Source organism: Saccostrea cucullata, unplaced genomic scaffold (assembly GCF_032062105.1).
Source record: "Saccostrea cucullata isolate Sc308-1 unplaced genomic scaffold, CSIRO_AGI_Scuc_v1 ctg3707, whole genome shotgun sequence".
NCBI lineage: Eukaryota > Metazoa > Mollusca > Bivalvia > Ostreida > Ostreidae > Saccostrea > Saccostrea cuccullata.
In genome coordinates, this window is record NW_026928149.1 from 20935 (window position 1) to 45631 (window position 24697).

Below are 24697 nucleotides of genomic sequence, written 5' to 3' on the forward strand. Positions count from 1 at the left end.
TTTACACCGCTCTTATATCGAATTATTTAAACAGTATAATCTAATAAGTAACAGGATAAAAAAAAGTATCTAAACATTTTTATCTCACTTAATTTTTTTTTTATTTAGGCGCTTTAACACAATACGCAGAAACGCTAAGGCACCCTAGAATTAAAAATTCACAACGTTGAATACTGCATTATACTCTTTTCAAAGGAATTTATAGCAAGACAACCGTTCCTCAGAGAGTTCACACTATTTAATAAAAATTCTTTTATTGAATTTTTTCCATGTGGAGACTAGATCGTCCTCTAGTTCCGCTAGATCCTGCTGCTGGAAAAGCTGTCTCACTCTACGGTCTATCTTCTTCCATACATGTTAATTAAGGTTAAGATTAGGATGACAAAAAGGCATACCAAAATTATCCCTGCCTTGCCTACAACAGTTACATAATATCTTTTTACATGTATTCCCCACTCATCCAGTTTGACATTGAGGGGGAGGGCACTTCCGGTTCCGGTTCCATTGATTTTTCCGGATAAACTCTATGATGATTTTATGGTGTTTGTTGAAAATCTAGGAATTTCTAATGATTAAAAGTAATTCAGGTATGCTTTGTAGTTTTTCGGGCGGTAATTATAAAGGTTTTAAGTAAAATAAAGTCATACAGTCAAAGAAAACAGAACTCTCCTTAACTGCGACCAGCTTAGGTCATTTCAACATCACTTGAACATTGTTGTGTGGACATACACCGCATTTTAATTAAACTTTTTTGTGTTTTTCGTTATCAATTAAAGATAAAGAACACATGGAAGTAAAAATTCTGAAGAATACATACGAAAAATAAGAGACTCGAACTTCATGCTTTTTTACAAAAACGGTCACGGTCGAGTAATTACACATTCGATTACATTTTTTTTGGCCTTGACAGGTAAGTATTGCAAATTAAAGGCAAATGTGTAAGCAACTAGTAAATTGATGCTAAGGTTTTTGACTTTTTGAAAAAATATAAGTGGGGACTTAAAAATTTTGACACGTATATATGACAAACTTCCTGTGTTTTAATACTTTGATATAAATTGATCGAAAATTATGAGATTTTATATGATAAACAAATAAGTAATGAATAAAACGAAAGTAAGTTGTTTCATATCATTATAAGGTTAAGGCATTTCCACCTTCTTGTGATGTCATAGGCGTTGCAAAAAATGTTATTTATCTACATGTAAATTCATATCTCTTAGAAAAATATCTTTGATGAATGTTTTTCAATAGGTGTAATTCAAATAATTGTTAAGTTATTAAATAATGATAAAAATGCATATATTTTTTATTTAATCAATAAATTCAATTTTAAAAATGTTCCTAGGGACAAAAAATCCTTATATATTCAGGTATTTATTTTTTGTAAATATAATGATAAATGCTGATATTCATAATTTTTGTATTTAAGAATCAGGATTATGTATTTTAATAAGGGTTTACCTAACATTTATAATACTGTCCACAAAAAATGAATATTTTTAATGCTGAAATACCATTCCGTTTAGTACTGTCTAACTTCTAATAGCAACCTTTACATTTTTCTTCTATTATTATTTGCTTTTAACTAATTTTGAAGTGAAAATAAATGCATTTCTTCTACTTTGAACCAATAAAATTCTGAGGATGGAATTACCTTATTTGATTTATGTTGCTTTTTTAAAACTCATCGGATGTTAGAATGATACTCATGAATAGGGCCCTTAAACAATTTCTTTTAAATAGATCTAGCTGAGTAAGTGTTGAACTACTTCCTTGATGATAAAAAATGTGTTAAGTTAATATTTTGGGCAAACTGTGTGGTCGTTTACTTTAAAGGAGATATTAAAGTTTCCTGTTTTGTACTAGTGTTAATAGTTTAAAGAGCTTGACATATCTAAGTTTTATTTTGAGCACCAGCTTATAGATTCACAGATATGAGTTCAAATTGGATTTCAGTCTGTAAGTAAATTATACTTTATAATTTGAATGTTCTATAGATAATTTCTTTAATTTACAATTTCCAGCCATGAAAAGTATCAAAATTAAATCTTAACACAGCGTTGATAATCACATGACAGGCTCTTATAATATGTTTTAAAGTGTTTCATATCAAAGGAATATATATGACAAGAGCCAATTTTCGCCTCCTTAGTATCTACATTTAAGAATGATATTCAGATATGTTTAATTGATATTCATTTCATAGAAGAGATAACATTAGAAATACCTCCAAAATATTTTTTCACATTTATATGCACGCACTGGCTGTAAATGACATGAGAAGTATTGCAATTTTCGCAATCTAACAAAAAAAAGCCAAAAATATGCTTTTTGCTTGATGTTTTTTCTTATTGGAAACATAGAGCGCGGCGTAGAATATACATAATTTTTCTGTCACTAATTAGTATTGGATAGATACATCTTTGGTAAAAATATAAAGTTTGTTCTAGGCTTCGCTCTATATTTTCTGGAAGAGAAACTGTTTGCAAATAAGCAGTTTTATACAATATAAGCTATAATGGCGAGAAAACATGAACTTTATGAGGTCATATTTCTAAAACAATGGCATTTTGATCAAATTGAACATGACCAATAAAGGTCGCATGTACAAATTAAAGCTATATATAAAGTAAAATTAAGATATTCATTTTAAGGGGCAATTTGAGACACTTATCATATACTAGTATTGCTCTTTACATTAACGCAGGTGATTTACAATATTGTTATCCTTATTTTTTAAACATTAACCCTTTCTCTTCCGGCGCATTTTACGTGATTTTGGAGGTCTTTTGACATGACATAATTAAATTATTTCTAACTTTTTTATCCAAGGGGAAAGCTAGGCATAATGCATACCATTTTGTAGGAAATTTCTTACAGATGATTTTTTATGACTGTTTAGATACTCAACCACTGACCTTATTAGTAAAAATTGAGGTCAAAGGTCAATTAAGTGCAAAATTTTTTGGAATTTTTTGATACTTTTTAATATTCAAGCTAAATATCAACTATGATGTATGTTGAAATAGGAAATTTGGGATATACCCACAAAAGAGCATTATACTGTACTACATGAAACACATAAACTTTTTTTTCAATTCTGCATATAATTACTTAAAAGGGGTTGCTAAGCAACGCAGAATTCTTTAATTTTCGGGCAGAAATTTTCATTTTTTACTCATCCTTGACACATTTATGCATCCCAGCAGATATAAAAGTTAGATGTGAGGTCATAAAATTATAAGGGACATACAACAGATAAATTGTCTTAAAGTTTGACCTCATTAGAACTATTTTTAGGAGGTCAAAGGTCAAATAAGTGCAAAAGTTTCATCAATTTTTTTCAACACTTTTCAATATTCTTGCCATAATTTTACACATTGGATGCTGACATGGAAAATTCTGAATATACTCTCAAGAAGGGATCAGAACTGCAATATCCATGCATCATTTTAGTTCAAATATCTGTTTAATGACCTTTAAGTGGATGCTAAGCAACATCATTTTAAAGTTTTTGGCTATATATATGTTTGTTATTTCACATTCTGGACAAATTCTAGACACTTTTTGTATATTTCATGATATTGCTTGTAAGATATGGGCCATAAAGTTGAAAGAACATTTTTGTATTAAAAATTGACCTTGACACTCTTGTTCTTCAGGGGGTCAAGGTCATATCAGTACAGAATTCTGCTTTAAACTGTAAGTAAATATCAATTTTGAAATGCTTCAAACATGGATAAATCATCTAATAGTTGACGTAATAAAAATGGCGAATGACAAAGTTTGCAAGCAAAGAATTCTGGTCTGCTTCTTACAAAGCCCTAGCAAAACATGTATACTATCTTTTTGTTAAACAAGAAATCCATTCTCTTGATGACATTAAAAATAATCTTTATTTTCATGGATTTAATTTAACAAGAAAAAAAAACTAAATGATTTCATTGCAAGATTTTTCTGGTATAACAGAGCTTAAGGGGTACAATAAAGACTTGACATGTTATCTTGGAGGGAAATAATAATAGATAGCATTGGCAATATTTAATGCAAAACTGTTTAGTCAATAAGTTGAAAATTTGACGCTTATATCCAAATATACAAATACAGAAATATTGCAAGATGAATTCCAAATCAGACTGAAATCTTCAACAAAATGTTGAAGAGCACTTTTACTTTGTGTCCACCATTCTTTTATCAACTGTCATTTCTCTGTAAGACCGGAGGAAATTCTTTGACTTGTCCAAGACATTATTATTTGCTGTCAAGTACAAGTGATCAGCTTCTATCCTGTAAAAGATTTAAGTATTTTGAAACAGATACATGTCATTGTATATATAAATTTATATTTATAAATAAAATTAAGAATGCTAAAATTACTACGTTTATTTGATTTTCCTTTTAAAATTAAAATTTTATTCATTATGTGATCCAAGTAGTTAAATGATATTGTTAAGTCAATGTATCAGGACTGATAATTTAACAACTTGTAGTAAACCATCATGGTAAAATTACTGAACTAAAACAAATAGCATATATGGCAATCTGACTAAAGCCTGACCTCTGTTTACGCTATCGCAACATGCAAAAGAATCTGGCATTAGATTGCTACGAAGGCCAGGAAGAGACACGTAAATTTTTCAAAAAAGTAAAAGATGATATCAAATCGAATTAGACAATCTAATCCCAAGGATTACTAAATTGTTCCCTTGATTTATAATATGAGATCTCGAATTACACAATCCGATCTTAAGGATTACTAATTCGCCCCCTTGATTCATAATTTGTGATCTCGAATTACATACTGGTAATTTGTTTTCACAGATTGATAATTCAACATCTTGATTTGTTACAACGTCAGTCTTATGATTTTGGAAATCTGTGCTCTTGAATTTCATTACATATATATGTACAGAAACATCCAACCATTTTAATCAATAAGTGCGTTCTATTTATTTTGTTTCAGCAACCGGTCGTTTCCAACCTTTTTCATAACTAATTCAACGTATATTTATTTTAGAAATATTATGATTACACAGGACCCATATTCACTTTTACTACATGTATCTAGGACTTTCAATTATTCTACAAGTAACACAAAAACTTCTAAGATTTTTTGTTGTACAAATATCAGTACTAGCACATGGATTTGAAAATGTTCATGTATTTTTCTCATTTTGGACCGTAATATGTAAATAATAAAAGTTAGGATGTAAAATACTATAATATTTTATTTTTTAAACATGTACTGGTATTACCATATCCGATATGTACAGATAAATAATTTAAACGAAATCATGGGAAGGGTTTACATTCTGAGGGAATGAATCATTTAAACTAAAAGAATGAATTATACAAACTGAGATAACGGACTGTGTAATTTGAGGGAACGAATTGGTAATCTGAGAGAATGAATTGGCAATTTGTTATAACATATTGTCAATCCGAGAGAACGGATTGTATAAATCAAGAACTCGGTTTACTTTTATAAATTTTAAAAATTCTATGTCCCTTCATGGCTTTCATAGATTTCATACCTGCATGGCTGCCAGGGTTGTAAAAAGAAAGGAGACAATAGACTGCAATGTTACTTCAGGGCAAAATTTCTGGCGCAAGGCTGTTCGTGATCATGGGAGTGTTGATAAACCATCCAGTGAGTTTGACCACCCATGTATATGATGTAGGATAATTGGAAAGTGTCTGAAAAATTGAGAAAATGGAAATTCTTACCACATACTTTATGCAGATTGGAAATACAACAGCAGTCTATAAAAACAGTTTGTTCCATATCTCGGCATTCATTCAGATAGATATTACGTTTAAATCATGTTATATAATACGTCTGTATGAATAATCAAGCATCATAAGTATTATGTGTTTCAAACATTATTTTTCAAAATATAAATCAAATGTTTATAAACTTGTATGAATGCGATATCATGAGAATGACACAAATGAAATTAGATTTTATTTTTTTAAAGTTTAGAAATACAGAAATTTTCAATACCAAAATAAAAATTTACCTGTTCATTGGTGTCCTTACATATTAATTGACCTTCCGCTCGTAGTTCATGGTGGGCTTAGAAAGTGGGTATTCAGATGAAAGTATTGGAACGAGTCTAAAGGCAGCTCCGTGCACACCATGTGACCGTTATTATGACGTCACGTCACACTCAAAGCGAAAGGAACGAGTCTAAAGGCAGCTCCGTGCACACCATGTGACCGTTATTATGACGTCACGTCACACTCAAAGCGAAAGTAAGAATAACAGCTTGTACGCATATTATTCGTGCAGTCGCCTGTTTACGTGAATGTTCAATGCTGCTATATTTTATGCAGTATTCATCGAAGAAAGCTAGAATTACAAAGATATAAACGTGCTTGAAATACAAACCTTTTGTCTAATTGGTTAAAATACCTAGTCTGATTAAGGGGGGAGGGAGGGGGGGGGGGGGGGGGGGTACCGCTTGCGCTTATTAAACACAAAGGATGCATACATACAACAACAACCCCTCACCCCCACCCCATCCTTTTTGTTTGACACTGCAGAGTAAACAGGTAAACCAATAAGTTTTTAGAACCCTATCTACACGGTGCATGTGAAGGTTCCGTAAGTGATGTAATTCTACGTGCACACGCTCCCCATGTAATTCTGTAAATGACGTATGATAAGTATAAATATAGGTCTACCCCTCTACACTATAAAATATCCATATTTTATGGTATAGAGGGGTAGACCTATAGGCCTATATACATGTATACTTATCACACGTCGATCATTTACAGAATTACATGGGGAGCGCAGGTCTATGTCTTCGTGTGGAGATATGATATATATCGCAAAACTTAATGTTATGAAGATTTAAAATGATAATTAAAGAACTTTAAAGCCAAAACAGATTGTAAACTTATAGTAATCTATTGTATTGCAAAAGAGACCCCCACCCCCACCCCCAGTGTTTATTATGTACCTGTTGAAAATCCCAGCTGGGGATTTTGGGTGGTACATTTTACACAAACTATGCATTTCACTTGTGTCCAAACTGAATCTTTCTGTCTTTTCCGTTGATTTCTTTATCATTCTTTATCATATATGATACACATTCTTCGTTTGAACATTTTTTTCTTCTGATTTCATTCAAAGCATTCTAACATACATGTATCTAATGCAACTTAATTAATAAGCCAAACAAATGTATATACTTTCTTTAATTTAATAAAAAATTATATAAAAAGACAGTATATGTACATGTAGTACATGAAAGCAATACTGCATTGTTTGAATATAGCTACTTTAATTGTGTAATACTATTGAAATTCAAGCTAACAAAATGACATATTAAAGAAATTAATTTCTCAAAATAAATCTGCAGGCATCTTGACCTTAAAAGTACATTCAGCATACGATTACTCTCAGAAAAGTAAGCCTCTCCCCCTTCCGCATGTTATGGGTGCGTTTTATAACTTGCTCCATTGACTAAAATAATTTCATACTATATTGAGAAAATATTTATCTTTAGCATACTCCTTATTATAATACCTTTTCTTGCATATTCCTGTAAGGAAGTAACTTTAGAAGATTGTCCAAAAATGTCATCGCCAAAGTTTCGCCAGAATCTTCCATTGTTGAAACCTTGCATGTAACTAGTATGGTAATTAAGAAGATCATTTTAATTTCAATTAAGAACTTAAACATGTAAATAAAAATCCATTGTGACATCCTTTTAAGTTTCAAGTGACATTGTGTGGGTGGTCGGAGCCCGTAACCAAGTCAATGGTTGTATAACGGGTATCTTCATTGTATAAACAAAGCAATATGCAATACTCTTTCTTGTGAGCAGAAAAGGCACAGATTGGGATACTTTATTTTAACATATTAAACGCAGAAATACCTATTACAGAAAAACATCTCCCCCCTCTCTCTCTCTCTCTCTCTCGGAAAAAAGGAGGAGAGAAGTCCAGTCCCTTCCTCTAGATCTGTTAAAAATTTAGTTAAGAATATTTACAGTCAACAGTCAAGACACAAACAGCCAAAGAGTTAATCACTACTTTTAAAAAAAACTAAAGTCCTTGTTATATGAAACACAAGCTTTTTTCCTGTACACTAGACTGGAAAAAGTCCTTTCATGTTTAACAAGATTACACTGTTGTTTTTAATTTGGTGGTAAGTAGGGCACTGATTTGTTTTATTGTCCAAATTAGCAGGGGTCTCTGTCTGTATTTTCTTCACCATAGAGAAGACTCATTCACATCCAGCATTGGAGTTAGGCACAACATTAAAGCATGGCTTTGACTATCACTGGAAACTGCTCTCGAGTCACGAATTTTGGAATTGATCCTTATGTAACGGGTTACAATCCCACTATAGAATGTGGAGACCGGTCCTTTGGATGAGACTGTACTAACTGAAGTTGCAGTAGATGCATGCACAAAAAAAGATCCCTCCTTGCTCAATAGCCCTGAATGTCGAGTATAGGACAAAATTTGTAGCCCTCCACTGGCAAGTGGTGGCGTCTCCATATGAGTGAAACATTCTTGACTAAGGGATGTTAAACAACATAAGATCAATCAATCATCACTGGATGCATTGGTGTCTTGGTGATGTATTTTTTTGTCCTTCAGAATCCTATCCCATGCAGTAGAATCTTTTCTTGTGTTTTCCACAAAACTTGGGAGGTCCAGAGCAGGAGTTGTTTGGTAATCCATGAATTCCTTTTCCCTTTGTTCCCACTGATTCGTGGGCACCAAGGAAGTGAATCTCTGTGCTAGCACAGTAAGGGCAGTTTGTGGTAGATCTCCTCCATTTGCTGGATTTAGAAAGCCAAGGTTGGATACCACCATATCCTTGAAAAGAAATTTGGCAAGCATCTTTGATGTCCCTCAAGTACCCAATCTTAACTTCATCAGCCTGATAAAAGACAATAATTTAAATGTTTTAAGATCAGCTTCTCAAATAGGCTTTTTTTTAAAATTTAATTTTAATGTACATTTATATAAACAATATTATATAAAACATTTAGACATTCAAAATTTTACCGTGAAAAATCATTAAGTGGGTGAATAATGAAACTTGGGAAGCGGATTCACTTATACATGTTCATGGTTGTTGTCATGTATATAATGTACATCACTTCATTTGTCTGGTTTCTCAACATTGTTATGGGAACTGAAGTAACTCTGCAAGGCAGGCCAATGGTGAAAAAGACAACTCAATTTCTAAGCTTTGTCATCTTGTACTTGAATGCTTCAGGATCTTCAATGTCTCGATGTTGGTGAATTCCATGAAGTCCTTTTATATCTCTTTTCTATCCAAGCTAAATAAAAAGGGATATTGTTAATAGTACTTTAAACAATTAAAAAATACAAATATTAAAACAAAAATATAAGTATCTCTATGATATAGCCCTTAATGAGTATAGTATTATTATAATCCTTATTTAATATTGAAATAAAATACCTACCAGGGGTAATTGTGATAAAAGGAGGGGATCCAGGAATTTTTTTGCAGGGGGTGTCCACCCAAGTCAAAAGCAAAAAAATTATACCATTTTTCCATAAGTGAAATACCTATTTTGAGGGTAGGGTGAAGAGTTGTTTACTTTTAATATTTCATACTATGACTTTTCATACCAATTTAACATCCCAGTTTTTAAGGAGGGGTCCTGAGTGTCTAAGGGGGTCACTTTTACTTGGTTTAGTATTTAAGGAATGAAGCTAATTTCAACTTATGTTATCCGATATAACATAACTTGGGGCAGTTTACGCTTTATAAACCGCGAAGACCTTAGTTATTGATACAAATTAAGTTTGATACAAATTAAGTTTGTAAACATTTAAACAAAAGGCCCATGGGCTTTATAGGTCACCTGAGCATCATGCAACACTTTTCCAATGATTGAATTTGGTTCGTAAGTTAAACTAAACGGCATTCACAATTTTGCTTATCACCATTACTTATCATAACTACTGTTGATCACTAAATTTTCACAATACCTTATTTCTCGCGAGATAGTCATTGACTCTTGATTAGCTAGACAAAATTTTCACAAGTTGTGGTTATTCTTCTATCATCTGCAGATCTGTAGCGTTATGGCTTTATATACAGTGGACCTTCAGATATCCGGACGCCAGATATCCGGATGCTTCAGTATCCGGACGATTTTTCATCGGAACGAAATTTTTAAATGTTATATTGTCTTGTTTAACTGGTGATTCAGATATCCGGATGCTTCACATATCCGGACAAATTGACTGGGAACCAAAGCGTCCGGATAAATGAGGGTCCACTGTACATGTGTATTTGTATTTGAACATAACGCTACAGATCCTGTAATGCAAAAAAGGTGAAATTTACAGCGCAATATTTTTTGCGCTCTTTCCAGGAGAATTTCTTCACTTTCTAGCATTGGTCAATCAACTACCTTTCACTTCCTAATTCTTAGACACATTCTGTAGCCAATATTTATAATTTTCCACCTCCAAACCATTTATAGATGTCTCTATAGGAAATAAACTCGCTTGAAGTAAATTTTCAGCAATCTAACAAATACTTTTAATCAAGCAAGTTTATCCCTTGTAGAGATGACTTTTAAGGGTTGGGAGATGGATAAATTATATAGATTAGCTAAATAATATGCTTAAAATTAGGGAGTGAAAGGTATTTAATTGACCGATCTTGAAAAGTGTAGAAATTCTTCCCAAAATGTTGCACCGAAAATTGCATATTTTTTTTAGCATTACGGGATCTTTAGCGTTATGGTCAAAGACAAATATATAAAACCATAACGCTACAGATCTGCAGCTATTCTTCTATTTAATCTTAACGAATATTTTTATACACAAGAATTTAATTTTCACGGGCACACTGTCTTGCGTAATTCTGGGAAAATAAAGTTCTCGCGAATAAAAAGTGATTTACAGTATACACTTAGAATGCTTCCTTTGGTTACTAAATACCCATAGACAGAGTAGGGGAACAATAAAATGCATTTAATTTAATCAGTAATATTCAGCAATTATCAGTAATGCCACTACCACATATGAACCCATGACCTTTGGTCCACACATTTCATAATTACAGAAAAGGCACCCTTGCTAATCAAAAATTTTTGATTAATATCAATTTAAGTGGCAGCTTTCAATCAATTAATTCCTATTAGTAATGCAACATGAAAACTTGTATTAGTGTATGAAATTTGATCAGAATATCTTGAATAGTGATGCAGTTGAATAGTTACATCAGTATGTATCAGCATATTATGTTTAACACTAATTTCATTAAAGGGAGGTCAAGGTCAAAGGAAATGCCAAAGTCAAAACTGTTGATGCAGTTGAAAAGCTTGCATCAGTATGTTTCAGCATATGAAATTAAAAAAAAAATTATAAATGGTTTCTTTAAAACTAACTTAAAAACAATTTCGATAAAAGTGAGGTCAAGGTTAAATGAAAGGTCAACTTCAAAAATGTTAATACAGGTGAGTTGCTTACATCAGTGTGTATCAGCATATGAAGTTTGACACTGATTTAAGAAAAGACTAGTGAGGTCAAGGTCAAAGGAAAGGACAAGGTCAAAAGATGTTGATGCAGTTGCATACCTCTCACCAATATCTATCAGCATATTTTGATTAAGTTTGATTCAAATATGTTGGATATTTTCTTTGAAACTAAGCTTTGAACAGAGCTTAATGCAAAGTGTGACGGAAAGACAGAGGGATGGAGGACGGACATGACAAACACTAAATGTCCCAACCATATTCATGACAGGGCATAAATATTGATATTGCTGGTATCTCTTTATAAATGATTCAAATATTACTCTTCATTTTTCATGTTCATAATCAACCAAGAAAACTTTATAAACTAGAGGTAGTGAACAATGAGCTCACTTAAAATGATATCCCGCCTCCCATATGTTCATGATGAATATAATGGCAGTGACCATGTTTTGGTACGGGAAACCCAAAATATCTGACTGTCGGATCATCTGTAGGAGATGCACAATGGCAATATGTATGAAAGATTCTGTGAAAGTCTTGTCAAATTTCAATCAGTGGTATGAGAGGAGTTGCAGATAAGAGATGGGTACCCCAAAGCCTTACAGACCAACAGACAGCTAGACAGATGGATGGATGGACAGACATACAGCTAGATGGCACCACGAACATTATTTACCCTTCCGCTTTTTAATCCTGGGGTATAATAAGTCAGTCAAATTGTACACCATGTAAAAGATACAGTAGATATCATCAACTTTATAAAAGTATGCAACATGTGACTTACCCCATGTGTTAGTGATGATTATGTGCAGATATCATACTGGTCATTTAAATGACAACTTAGAGGGTACATGTACTATTAGTAAGTTACATAGTCTTTTAGTGACAGGGTATGGTATGATACCTGGTTAGTAAATTTTATACCTGGTGAGGTAAAGCCGTGTCATGTATGAAATGTCACTAAAAAACTATGTAACATAACCTCACCAATGAAACATTTACATATTATCTGTGGTTTATATTTTTTTTTTCTCTGCTACATGCTTCATCACCCTTAAACTGTGCCTGTTATGATGTCACATTGTGTTTGTTACATAATACATTGACTGTATATTGATTTACAATTGAATGGAATAAGTAATCCATCTCCTTCACGCAACAGACTTCAGCCAATCATAAGATAGAATTTCTTCGAAAAATCTACGGAGATGGGATTAAAATATTTATACCCCCCGCTTGAAAAGCGGGAGGGTATATAGTAATCGGTAATTCCGTCCGTCTGTACGTCTTTCCGTCCGTCCGTCTGTCCGTCCGTCCTTCCGTCTGTCCGTCCGTCCGTCTGTTACGCTTTGGGGTACCCATCTCTTATCCGCAACTCCTCTCATACCACTGAATGAAATTTGATGAAACTTTCACAGAATCTTTATTACATATTGCCATTGTGCACCTCCTATTTTACTTTTTGATCCGACACATATTTTTGGTTTCCCGGCCACAGGAAAACATGGACTTTTTCACCAGTTATAACCATATGGGAGGCGGGGGGTATCATTTAGTGAGCTCATCGCTCACAGTACCTCTAGTTTATGAGGTAATTATTACAAACAAGAACATTTCTGGGAGAATATATCCTTTTTAAAATTAATTAATAAACATTTTTTAAAACCTTTAGGTTGTATTCATAATAAAAAAAATAGCTTCAGAACTCAGTGGCGGATCCAGAGGGGGGGGGGGGTTACAAAAAAGAAAGAGAAATAAGAAAGTTCCAATTTGTTTGTTGTGTTTTTACTACAGAAAATGTCAGGTGAAAGGCTAATGTTGTAATATATAACACATGTATAAAGAAATTGGGTTGTTAAACATGTTAAAACAAAATAAAACCCCATCCCTTTACAAAATAGTATTTTCAGGTTCGGAGATTTATTTTCCTTTCTTTTTCAAAAACTTTCTGGTAATGTATACAAGTACTTTTTCCCAGATTGATCAACGTCCCACTTTCAAAAATCATACTCCACACTGTATCGATATTCTATTGATTTAAATTAACAACTATATGTATGTGTACAACATAGGTTTTAACTGTTTTCGCCTTCAACCCCTCATTTTGGAAAAAAAACCTCAACCCCCCTTTGAAAAATTTCTGGATCCAACCTCACCCCCCCCCTTTTGAAAACTTTCTGGATCCGCGCCTGGAACTGTAGCTGTCTGAAACAAATATACTGGGTGACACTGACAGGTCTGAGAGCTACAGCGCTACCAGTTGAAAAAAAGTTTATATTTATTGTGCACAAATATTGATTTATTTCACAGTGGCCGTTTTTAAACTGCAATCTCAAAATGTTACTATTGATACACTGCTATTTTGGTCCAACAGACTAACACGCTGCAGCTATCTGTATGTGCATTGTACAGATATTAAATATCGGAGAAGTAATTGACAGAAATGAAATCTAGCTTTTGTACAATTGAGAAAAGAATTTAGAGAATTTAATCCACAATCAAGCATAAGTTTTTGTGCTCTAGCTCTGTCATCCATACCTATTCTTTAATTAAGACCTGAGTGTGCTACAGATGATGATGTGTACCCAATTAAATTAAAATTTAATTGAGAAATTTTGTCCCTCTTTCAGCATAACTTCTGTGGTGCATCATTTTACAGTGTTTTAATCATTGCACATATCCCAACAATATCTATGGGGTGAAACAGCTGATCATAAGCTTTTTTCTGTTGTACAATGTAACAATGAGCTTAACGTACTGATTGTACTGAACCTGATAAATTGAGTAAAATAGCATAATACTATTCTATTCTTAATAAGAAGACAAGAAAGTCTATATCTATGACCTACATGAGACATGACATTAAAATTCGATGAAAAAGGAACTTACCAATCCTGCGTGCGAAGTGTTTTCTTTTTCACAATCCGAAGTGAAAACGAAAGTCTCAATGCGCATGCGCGAATGGGGAGCAGGGAGCTGCCGAAAGTTGAATCTAAAGTATTGTTGCATATGCTGAAAGCACCCTAAAAATTCAATGTGAAAGTGGTACATGTACACCTGTACACACTGGTACATAGATACTAAAAACAACTATCCATTATTATGACAACTTTGATTTTACTTTGAAGTTACGAGCGATTGTCAAAAGCATCAAAGTTCAAAAGCAATGCAAAATTGGCTGAACGATACGAAACACGCACACTGAAACATAAAGATCTAGTACATGTGTACATTTAGTTTTCTTTTGAACGTGAACTAGGCCCTATTGCGTTTTAAACTTAAACTTTTCAGTCAATATACACGTATTCTCACCTGCTAATACCAAAGGCATATCCGTATTATTTGATTCATTGATGTGATGATCTTCGTCGTGAAATAATCATGAAAATTGACGTTCAGATTTCGGATCACCATCATGTTTACACCAAAGCGGAAACACGTGTTTATTTCAATTCGTATCAACTCATACAGTATTGAGTCGTTATAAATGCGAGTTTTTATATTGTTAAATATAGATCTAATTAAATTGCAAATTAATAAGTATACAGTATAACAAGATACAACAATATTAAAAATCTGATTGATTTTTTTTTTTGGTAAAGATCGACATTTTGGAAATCTACAATTTTTATCAATATTGTAGGCTATATCACTTCATGAAATATACATCATTACATGTAGATGAATAAATCAACATTCACTTCACAAAAGGCAGAACGAAAGTATATATTTGTTTTTTGAAATCTATTTTTTTTTTTGTATTATGCATTTATTTCAGTAAAAAATATATTTGAATGGTCAAAAAATTCTTATAAAAGAATTTGTTGTTTCGAGTAAGACGCAACAATATCGACCTTGACGTTACATGTAAATATTGACCGATTTTTCCATAAAAACTATGCAAAGTTCACAAATTAAAATTATCGTAATTAAGAAAATACTGAGTGTAAGAAGGCATATGAGGGCTTGTTGGAAAGGAAATTTTCTCTACTATTACCAGCTTTATTTTGTTTTTCCTATTTCAACACAGAAATAAACGTAAAACTGAGCTTTGTTTAAATATTGCGAATAAAATCGATAAAAAACATATAAGTGCAAAAAAATTCTTGTTTTTAAAATATATATTAAAGTAATAACAATAATTTTTACATATTTTAAAAGTAGAGAAAATATTCTTTAAGAATATACCATGCTTTCTTATAAAGTTAATCAGTTAAAGTCAATCGTCTGGAAATTCGGCAATCGCTTTGGAAAATTACGCCATTTTCAAAAAGTCTCGTTTGTCTTTACAACGTAAAATCGATTAAATACCGGCGATCAAGATATAATCTTTTTAGATATTTTAAAAGTAGAGAAAATTTCCAAAAAGATGATATATAGGTTATATACCTTCATGCTACCACAAAATAGATACGGAGATCTTATTTTCGCGAAGTCGTGTTTTAACGCGCCATCGGTCAATTTGACCGGTACGGAAGTGAAGGGGTTAATGAACTTTTCTTTTCATTTTTACCCGATATTTGCTCAAAAAGACATTTCCTCGTGTACAAAAATGCATTATGTAAAAAGCTTTACTAACCAGCATATTTGAGGATATTTTCTACTCTGAAGAGCAAGAGATGATGGCTCAACCATATTTTCTCTCAATATACATTGCAAAGTTCATAACAACTAAAACATAAGGTCGAAATCAATTACTACGTAATATCTTGGTACTTCAAAAAAGTCGCAGAAAATTGTACAGCAATATTTTGTAGGGAAACTGTACCATACCCGTGCAATAGAGTCTTTAAAGAATGCAATGTACATTGAGTAATAAAAAAAATTCGTAGACTAGACTAGCACCATAAAATTTAAACTGCTCAAGGCACAGCACTTAATTTGTTAGCATTTAGTCGGCATCAATTTTCTAGAAATATAATAATATATGAATCAGGAGTTTAAAAAATAAATAAATAAATTGTTGATGTATTTGTTAGCAAAGTATGTTCAGATTGTACATCCTCGAATATGACGTTTTATACATGAGTAAATAAATAAAAATAAACCTTTATTTAGAAATGAACATTTTGTCATCCGCAAATCCCGGTATTTCATACACAATTAATGCATGACACAACTGTTCCGTGAAGTGTTCAATTTCTTCCCGATTCTGTAGGTTTTTTTAAATTAACGAAAAAAGGGGTCATACTAGCATCGAAAGGGTTGTTGTTTTTGTTTCCAACAGTCTATAAAGTTCACACCTTGAAAAATTATTATTTACATATGAAATGCATCCCGAGTACTTGTTTTCTAATACTGAAAGAAATCGGACAGATGTAAGATGCCCACTTCATGACTTCATGTCGAATTGCAGTCAGGGTGTTCAATGTTTGAGATTCATTGAGATCATTAATTAATGTCATTGTAAAATCATATAAACAGGACGGATGTACATTTAAGTCTTTAATTAATCCAAGAAAATTTCATCAAAATAATGTATGTGATGGATTGAGCAGGCATTGAGAAACAATGATGTTGTCGAACGTAATGAATCTAAACGGCGACGGCGCCGGGTGATCATATAATGTCTTTTTTATCTAATGATAGTTTGGCAATTTATCAACGTATCAAGATATTTTTTTAACTTCTTCAACTTTTGTTGTTTTATGTTCCTTAAAGATTTTGAAAGCACAGACAACATCGTATAAAGTTTTATAACCCCTGATACAGGATTAATTATAATTATTTATCGTAATGCCTTACCTCATATTCCAGTTTTTCTACTTCGTGTGATATGTATTCTGCAAACAAAAGTAGCCTGTGCAAGGTAATGATGATTTCTTTTATGTCACGATTTCCTCACGCTCAAAATAATGTCATATTTATTCTCTTTTGTTCGAAATTTATAATTTTAAACGAAATTTTTCCGAGAAATCTTACTTGTTATGTTTTTGATTTCAAGGACAGTCTGCTTTCTGGACGTACTATCTTTTTATAACTCATCGGAAGCCTGTCAATTCTATGAAAATTCTTTTAAAACTATTTTTACAGGTATTTGTTTTTAAACATAATTGTCCATAACCGTTATTTTTAATGTTTTTCCTTCTTCACTGATCAAGATCTGCCAAAGTTAAATAAATGCATAATATCAAGTAAATTCCGCTAAAATGATAAATGGTATTTAAAAAAAATTCTCAGATAACAAACTAAGGAAATTGATACATGTCAATATGTCATATAAAGAAGATGAAAGGCAGATTTTATTTTTTTTTATTTACAGAGAACAAGGACCTGTGTAACATTATTTGTTCCTTGACTTCCGAGCCTTCTTATAATGGAATAGATTCTGATGAACTGTATGAAATTGAGGAAATGAAAGTAATTTTCTCCCCAACATTTAAATTCACAATGTTCAAGCCATGTCGTTACTATTACAATACTGATGCATACATTACAATTAATTGTGAAGAGAAGAAATTTAATGGTAAGTGAATATTTAAGATTTATTCCCCTCTCCATAGCATTTTATTAAAAAAAATACGTATATGCCTGTACAATTTATATAGACACGTATTCCTTTCAAACACATATGGAATTGTTCTACAGTATTTATTATACATGTAAGCACTAAGTGATATTATTTCCTATAAATAATTCAGAATATAGAAAAATGATAAGAACGAGTACGTTTATAAAAATAAGAAATATGTACCTGTTAACAGAGTGCCGGTTATGTTTTGTGGTTATTACACTGGCTATATACTGTAATAAATGATAGCAATCACTATCTACCCTTCTACGTGTTTTCAAAAGTTTATTGATTTTAAATGATAAAAAAAGTATATCTAAAGTATAAAATTTGAAGTATATTTTATTTATATAAAGATAAAGTATATCAGCATCAAGTAGACACTTCACAATATAATCAAAATTATAATTGTCATATAATTCTAATATCTTTTAAATTCTTTTTATAACTCAAGTGCAATAATAAGAAAATTTTATATTTCAAAGAAAGAAGAATTGGGGAATTTTGTTCTGACTCATCACAGTGTAAACAAGGCACCCCTTATTCGTCCTGTAATGCAACAAGTGGAGTCTGTGAATGTGAAGAAGGCTACATACTGATGTACAATATGTGTTTTCAGGGTAATCTGACTGGATTGTTTCGTATATCTAAATTAGAACATAAATTTACTTATATCTTAAAATATAAAAAAAAAACTAAAATGAAGTACGCTTTAATCTAATTTTGTGAACCACGTTTATACTTTAACATTTAACAAGTTGCTACTCTTGTTTATTATTTATTTCTCACAGGTAACCTTTTGTTGGAAGATGCTTGTGATATAAATGAGCAGTGCAATGGAGCTTCCGAGGATTTATTTTGTTTACATAACGGATCTAGGAAAATATGTTCACGTACAATGGTGCCAGAAGTTAGTACCTCTAGCGAAAACGGTAAATCTCTTAGCGAAATATCCAATTTGAATCTTTATTTTAGTACTTTGAACGTGGTTGTTGATGAAGAATAGTAACAATGCTTAAGAGTCAAATTGAACAATATATAAACAAAAAATGAATCAGATGCCATGGAAGTGTGAGCATAAGTTACATATAGCGGAAACCATAAGTTTATGCCGTTGACCATTGTTAACGTTTTCTGCACCTTGTAATTGAATATTAACCCTTTATTCTAATTAACAACAAACATTGCTACATGTATCCTTCAGAATTGTCAGTCTGATTACTTTAAAGCATGTCACGCGAGGTGAGTTAATTCCTGATGTATCCCTCAAGCGCAGGGTATTTAACAACTGTGTTGTCGGCTTCTGAAATTCTGTGCTTTAAGCAAAATAACTATTACATGTATTAGTAATAATACAATTATATATTACTGCTGCGTATACGGGATAGGTAAACAATACTTTCTATTGATGACGTCAGCAAATGTGTGTTGACATAATTTGAAAGTATGGCATCAGAGCAGAGTAGAAGAACACAAAAGGTTTCATTACTATTGTCTACTTTACCGAATTGATAATCTAGATTCTTCGTGATAATAAAACAAATTATCAGGTCTAAGTAGGGTTATCACCCTCGGGCGCAACCGCTCCCGGTTTACGACACTACTAAGACCTATTAATTGGGAATGTCTCCCTCCTAAACAGGTTATAATTATATATTATTTTCAATAACACTTATTTAATTTTTAGAGAAAAACAATGAGGATATAAGCTTATTATTTGGTTTTGGAATGGGAGGAATTACATTTGGTGTTCTTGTATGTGGATTTCTATACATTTATCTTATTTGGTGTAAGAAAAAAACAGACTATAACAGGTACTTTACTTGAATAAGTATAAGTTGAATTGAAAGTAGATCAAATAAATACAATAAAATAGCATGGTGCCTTTCTGATAAGGTTTCAAGTGAAGTATTCTTATAAAATTATTTCAGAGCTTTTACTATTAGATATATGTTTTATTGTATTGATCATTTAGACAGGTAAATGAGGACTCTAAATCTAATAATTTTAATATGCAAAAGAAAAATGCTGGTAAAAACACTGGAGAAACAGGCCTAGGAAAACACACGTTAAAGGTGAGTACCCGGTATACAATTCAAATTATTGCTTTCAATTGTGAAAGATACTGAACACCTCTATATATGATTAAAGTTTTTTTTATGAAAAAATGTATCTAATATCTGATATAGGTATCAGGTGAAATATCCTTTAATAACCCATCCTGCGACCAGGACAATGTTATTCAAAGCGACATTTACAACCATCTCAATGAAGACAATTGTGTGCCAGATATTGCTTCAGACTACGACCATGCATGCTTTGATAATCAGGAAAGAGATACGTACAATCAGCTGGGATCATACAACACAAAGAATATTATAGTTACGTCTGAATATGCGGAAAGTAATTAATTTTCTCAAAATACATAGTAATAACAACATCGAGAAACTTCAAATAATTTTTAGAAAATATATTTTAATCATTTGAATGGATTTTTTTTTCATATTACTCATATCCCCAAATAAAACAACAACAAATGCCCCGCAATTTATATCATGCCTGGCAGATCTGTGAGTAGCATCGTGAAGGAGCTTAAAAAGAAGATCTTGAAGCAATTAATAAGACATTTCTTTATAAAGTATCTTGATAATTTGTTTTATACTAGTCGAAAATGAACAGATGCCTTTAGTAGATGACAGTGCACATTACACACCCCGCACGTGACATTCACAAGATCTTCACGTTTTACTCAAAACGCTTTATACGAAAAACTGCACAAATAAAAGGAACACTTTTGTCTATTTTTCAAATCTCTGTTTGGATTCCCATACCATTATTTAAATTGCTATAATCTTATCAAAACAATTAAGAAGTGCTAAATTTCATAAAATATGTACGCAGTACACAAGTACTATAAAACCTGAGATAGATATTCAGTGTCCAGTAGTTACACTGTATTATTCATTATTGCAATTCTGCTTATAACCAGCTTTCCTCAAATGTCAAACGCTTTGTTTTATCTGTAAGCATAAATACTCTGAAAGACATTTGTAGCAGAGAATGTTTGACCAATTATGATTTGATATTTTATAACATGTACTGAGATTCATGTATGTACTAGTATTCAGTTACTGATTTGAAATGACAAAATTGAAATAACATATTATGTTAATAAAATTGTTCTAATATTTTTCATGTTATGTAAAAAATTGTTTTTCGAGTAATTAAGGTCATGTTCATAATTTCCTCACATACCTTTCTTCTCTATTGTTGAGATGAGTGGTGGTTGTGCATAACATTACTGTGGCTTTCCTGGTATACTAAGTATCTCAAATTTTATAGAATAAAGCAACAGCGCAAAACTGCACTTAACATAACTCTAAGAATAAAAGCTAAAAGTGTTTTAAATGTCAGAATTTATATTAAAGCATATATCGATCAATGTTTGAGATTTTCGAGGGGCTGTCGCTGTAATTTTGGTCTCTTACCTTACTGTACCAGTTTGGCTAACTACGATTTTATAAAAGCAAATGGTGTATGCATTTACAATTTCATTGAACCTTAAAGTACAGGGTATTGATTTATACTTTCAAGAATATGTTTCCGTTTGGTCAGATCACTTTTCAATCATTCTTATTTTCAAATTAACAAGAAATAAAAAAAACAGCTTAATCCAAGCCTGAAATACAGAAAAACTGCACGTCAACCGAGTCTTCGACATCATCTCAGTCAGTACAACAAGATCATGCTGGATTACATTCTACATTCGAATACAGTGTGGTGGTAGAGGATATTTTTTGTTTTGGGAATCAAAAGTTTTACTGACGATTTTTCTTAATATTTAGCTGCATTTAAAATGTGCAATGGAAAAAAAAATTAAATTCTCTCTAATGTAATAAAAGTATGGTCTAAAACTTAGTACCTTAAGGATTTCGAAACTCTTAGGAATAAAACATGTACAGCTTACACAATCAGCCCTAATAATGGCACAGGGACAATCTAAAAAAATCATATTAATCAAGCCTATTTGCACTTTTTCACCAGATCTGCAACGGTTTCCAGGCCCGTGTAAATGAACTAAACTAGAGAGTGATTTTTTTTATATTGGGTAGTTTCGTATTTATAGGCCATATCCCATAAACAGCATTAGTGACACAAGTGTCTAAATGCACACATGAAAAAGTCCATCCATTCAATTACCTACAATATACGAGGGTTGTCCCATAAAATCGTGGACAAGTTATCTAGTGTAAAAAATAAACATCACTGCGTTCTGAAATTTTCACTATTATTTAGTATATATTTTAGTAATATACACAGCAAATTAAAGATAAATATATGCAGAAAAAACAAATTATGTGATTTTATGCCATGTATTGTATCACCTTACGGCGCATGGATTATAACGTCAAAGTTTTAAAACAGTGTCACGTTTTATCTTTGCTGAAAATGAAGTTGGATGAGTCCGACTTAAATTTAGGAATTTCATTGATACACATTCTTTTGTCTCCATAAACAGTCGAGGAACCAGTTGGCACCCACATGCGATCTTCTGAAAAAAAAGTTAAATTCTCTCATTCAATTAATAGAAAATCAAATATCGGCGGTCTACTGTGACAGCGTCTTTTGCCATTACATTAGGAAATGTCCGTATGTTTTGTACTCCCAAGGGACTCGATCAAAAAGACTTCGCTTAAATAACTCTTATTTCTTTCTATACTTAAGATGGTGATATTTTTATAAGCTTTTTGCTTCTATGATTATTTCAAGTCTGTAAAGGTGTCATTACAACATCGAATTAAAACGGAACTGCTCTCCGGTGCGCCGTAACGTCATAAAACGTTGCCATTTTTCGTGTTTTGTGTTTACCACTTTCCCATTTCGAATGCTTGAGAAACTGCCAAAAATTAACCAAATTCCTTGAAATTTTTACAAAGACTACAAAATTGATTGTGAAATTGAATAAAGATAATTTTAATCCAAATCTTATGTATTTAAACTTTTATTTTGAATTCAAATTTGTGTATTCTTTAATAAAACCTTGAATTTTTGTCCGTGCGCCGTAGGACAATATCCCGTGCACATTCAAGCATAATAAAATCTTTATTTTTGCCTATATTTCATCCAAAAAATTACCATGCACTTTAATATGATTATTAAACATTTACTAAAATTTTCAGCTTAGTGCGCTTAATACTTTTCGAGAAAAAACGCTTTGTCCACGATTTTACGGGACAACACTCGTACTTTGACCGGTACGTAATCCTAATCCGTCCTTCGCCACCTGTAGTGTTCTTGTGGCAAGATTAGTTAAACATCGATTCAACTCTACTTTATTTAAAGAATCTTTGTGTTTATTAAAAGTAACATGAACAGTTTATTATCGAGATTTATCAGCTCTTTTTTATAATGACGTTTTGAATGTTTTTCCAATATTCTGCTTAAGAACTGATACAAACATTTTTTTTCTGTGGTGGAGACTCAAAATCATCTCACAGTTTAAGAAAAGTTGAAAATTCTTTGAATTTTTTTCTCCTTAGATTTTGAAAATGATATAGTCTTGAAAAATATAAGTTAATATATTCTTTTTAAAAAATTACAGATATAGACAAATTTTACTAAATTTACACTCAATAGAGATTTATAGGTGAAAAAAAATCAGAATATGTTAGCTAAAAGTGAAATAAAGTCAGATGAAATTTATGAGAAAAAGCAAACTAATCAAAATCAGCCAATGTTTATTTTTTTAATTTTCACCATTTATGCTTCCTTGTAAATTTTTCCTGACTCTTGTAAATTTTATGTAACACTTTTGCTAAACTAGTGAGATGAATATATGTTATGTTTCCTCCACGCAGGTATGTTAAAGAAGCATATAAATCATTTCTCGGGAAATATAGGCTTTTAAAAGAAAATTAAAAGATTGATAATCTACCAAATTATCTGATAAACGTAAACTATTATTACTTATTGCATGAAGATAAAAGAGTGTATAACGCAATGACGTACACCACCACCGGTGGCATCACGTGACTTCTATAAATAGCGAAATGTCCCTTAATAAAAAAGCTAACAGAACAACAATTTACCGAAGTTTAATAATTTCTTTGAGTGAATAATATAGTTGTAAAACATATATTTTGCCTTAAAAGTGCTGGTAGATTCCCACTGTCATGTCAGTTAAATAATTTTTCCACACATTGGACGAAACCTTTTAAATTTTTTTAAGTCAATGGATCACTTGATTGATCCCCGTCCACATTAACAAAGTAAGAAATACATTGTACACTAAATAAATATATATTATTATAACAGTAACTTGATCCGAACGGTCGTATCACGTCGAGTTGTCAGGCGCGGATCATCAGATCTAACGAGACTCGAAGCGTCAAGTTTGATCTAATGATCCGCGGCTGTCAACGAGACGTGATACGGCTCTTCGGATCAAGTTACTGTTATAATGATAAATTTATTATATACCCCCTTATAACTAGCTAAATATACAGAATAAAACTTTAGAGATCAATTGTATAATATTTATCCATAAAACAAAGCATAATAACAAGGGACTTTTTAACGCGCAAGAAACATAACGTCATGTTTTTGCGTACTACGTCATCAGTTTCAGAGAGTGGTGATATGGATTCAGAAAACCACAGTGTGGTGATCCGGAAAATCGGATCAAACTCTG

General features: G+C 31.9%; 1 protein-coding gene and 1 long non-coding RNA gene across 2 annotated transcripts; one reads left to right on the forward strand and one right to left on the reverse strand.

The window, feature by feature from the left end:
- The first annotated feature begins 1828 nt into the window (after positions 1–1828).
- LOC134276596 (uncharacterized) lies at positions 1829–20885 on the forward strand. The gene is made up of 9 exons (XM_062758830.1): positions 1829–1962; positions 17253–17304; positions 17440–17528; positions 17758–17961; positions 18492–18626; positions 18798–18938; positions 19694–19820; positions 19982–20081; positions 20196–20885. The coding sequence occupies exons 1-9, from the start codon at positions 1938–1940 to the stop codon at positions 20415–20417; spliced, it is 1095 nt and encodes a 364-aa protein (XP_062614814.1). The 5' UTR covers positions 1829–1937; the 3' UTR covers positions 20418–20885.
- LOC134276587 (uncharacterized) lies at positions 3597–6098 on the reverse strand. The gene is made up of 3 exons (XR_009994083.1): positions 6024–6098; positions 5538–5700; positions 3597–4290 (listed from the first exon to the last, which is right to left on the reverse strand). It is a non-coding gene; the product is annotated as an uncharacterized LOC134276587 (long non-coding RNA).
- Positions 20886–24697: the final 3812 nt, after the last annotated feature.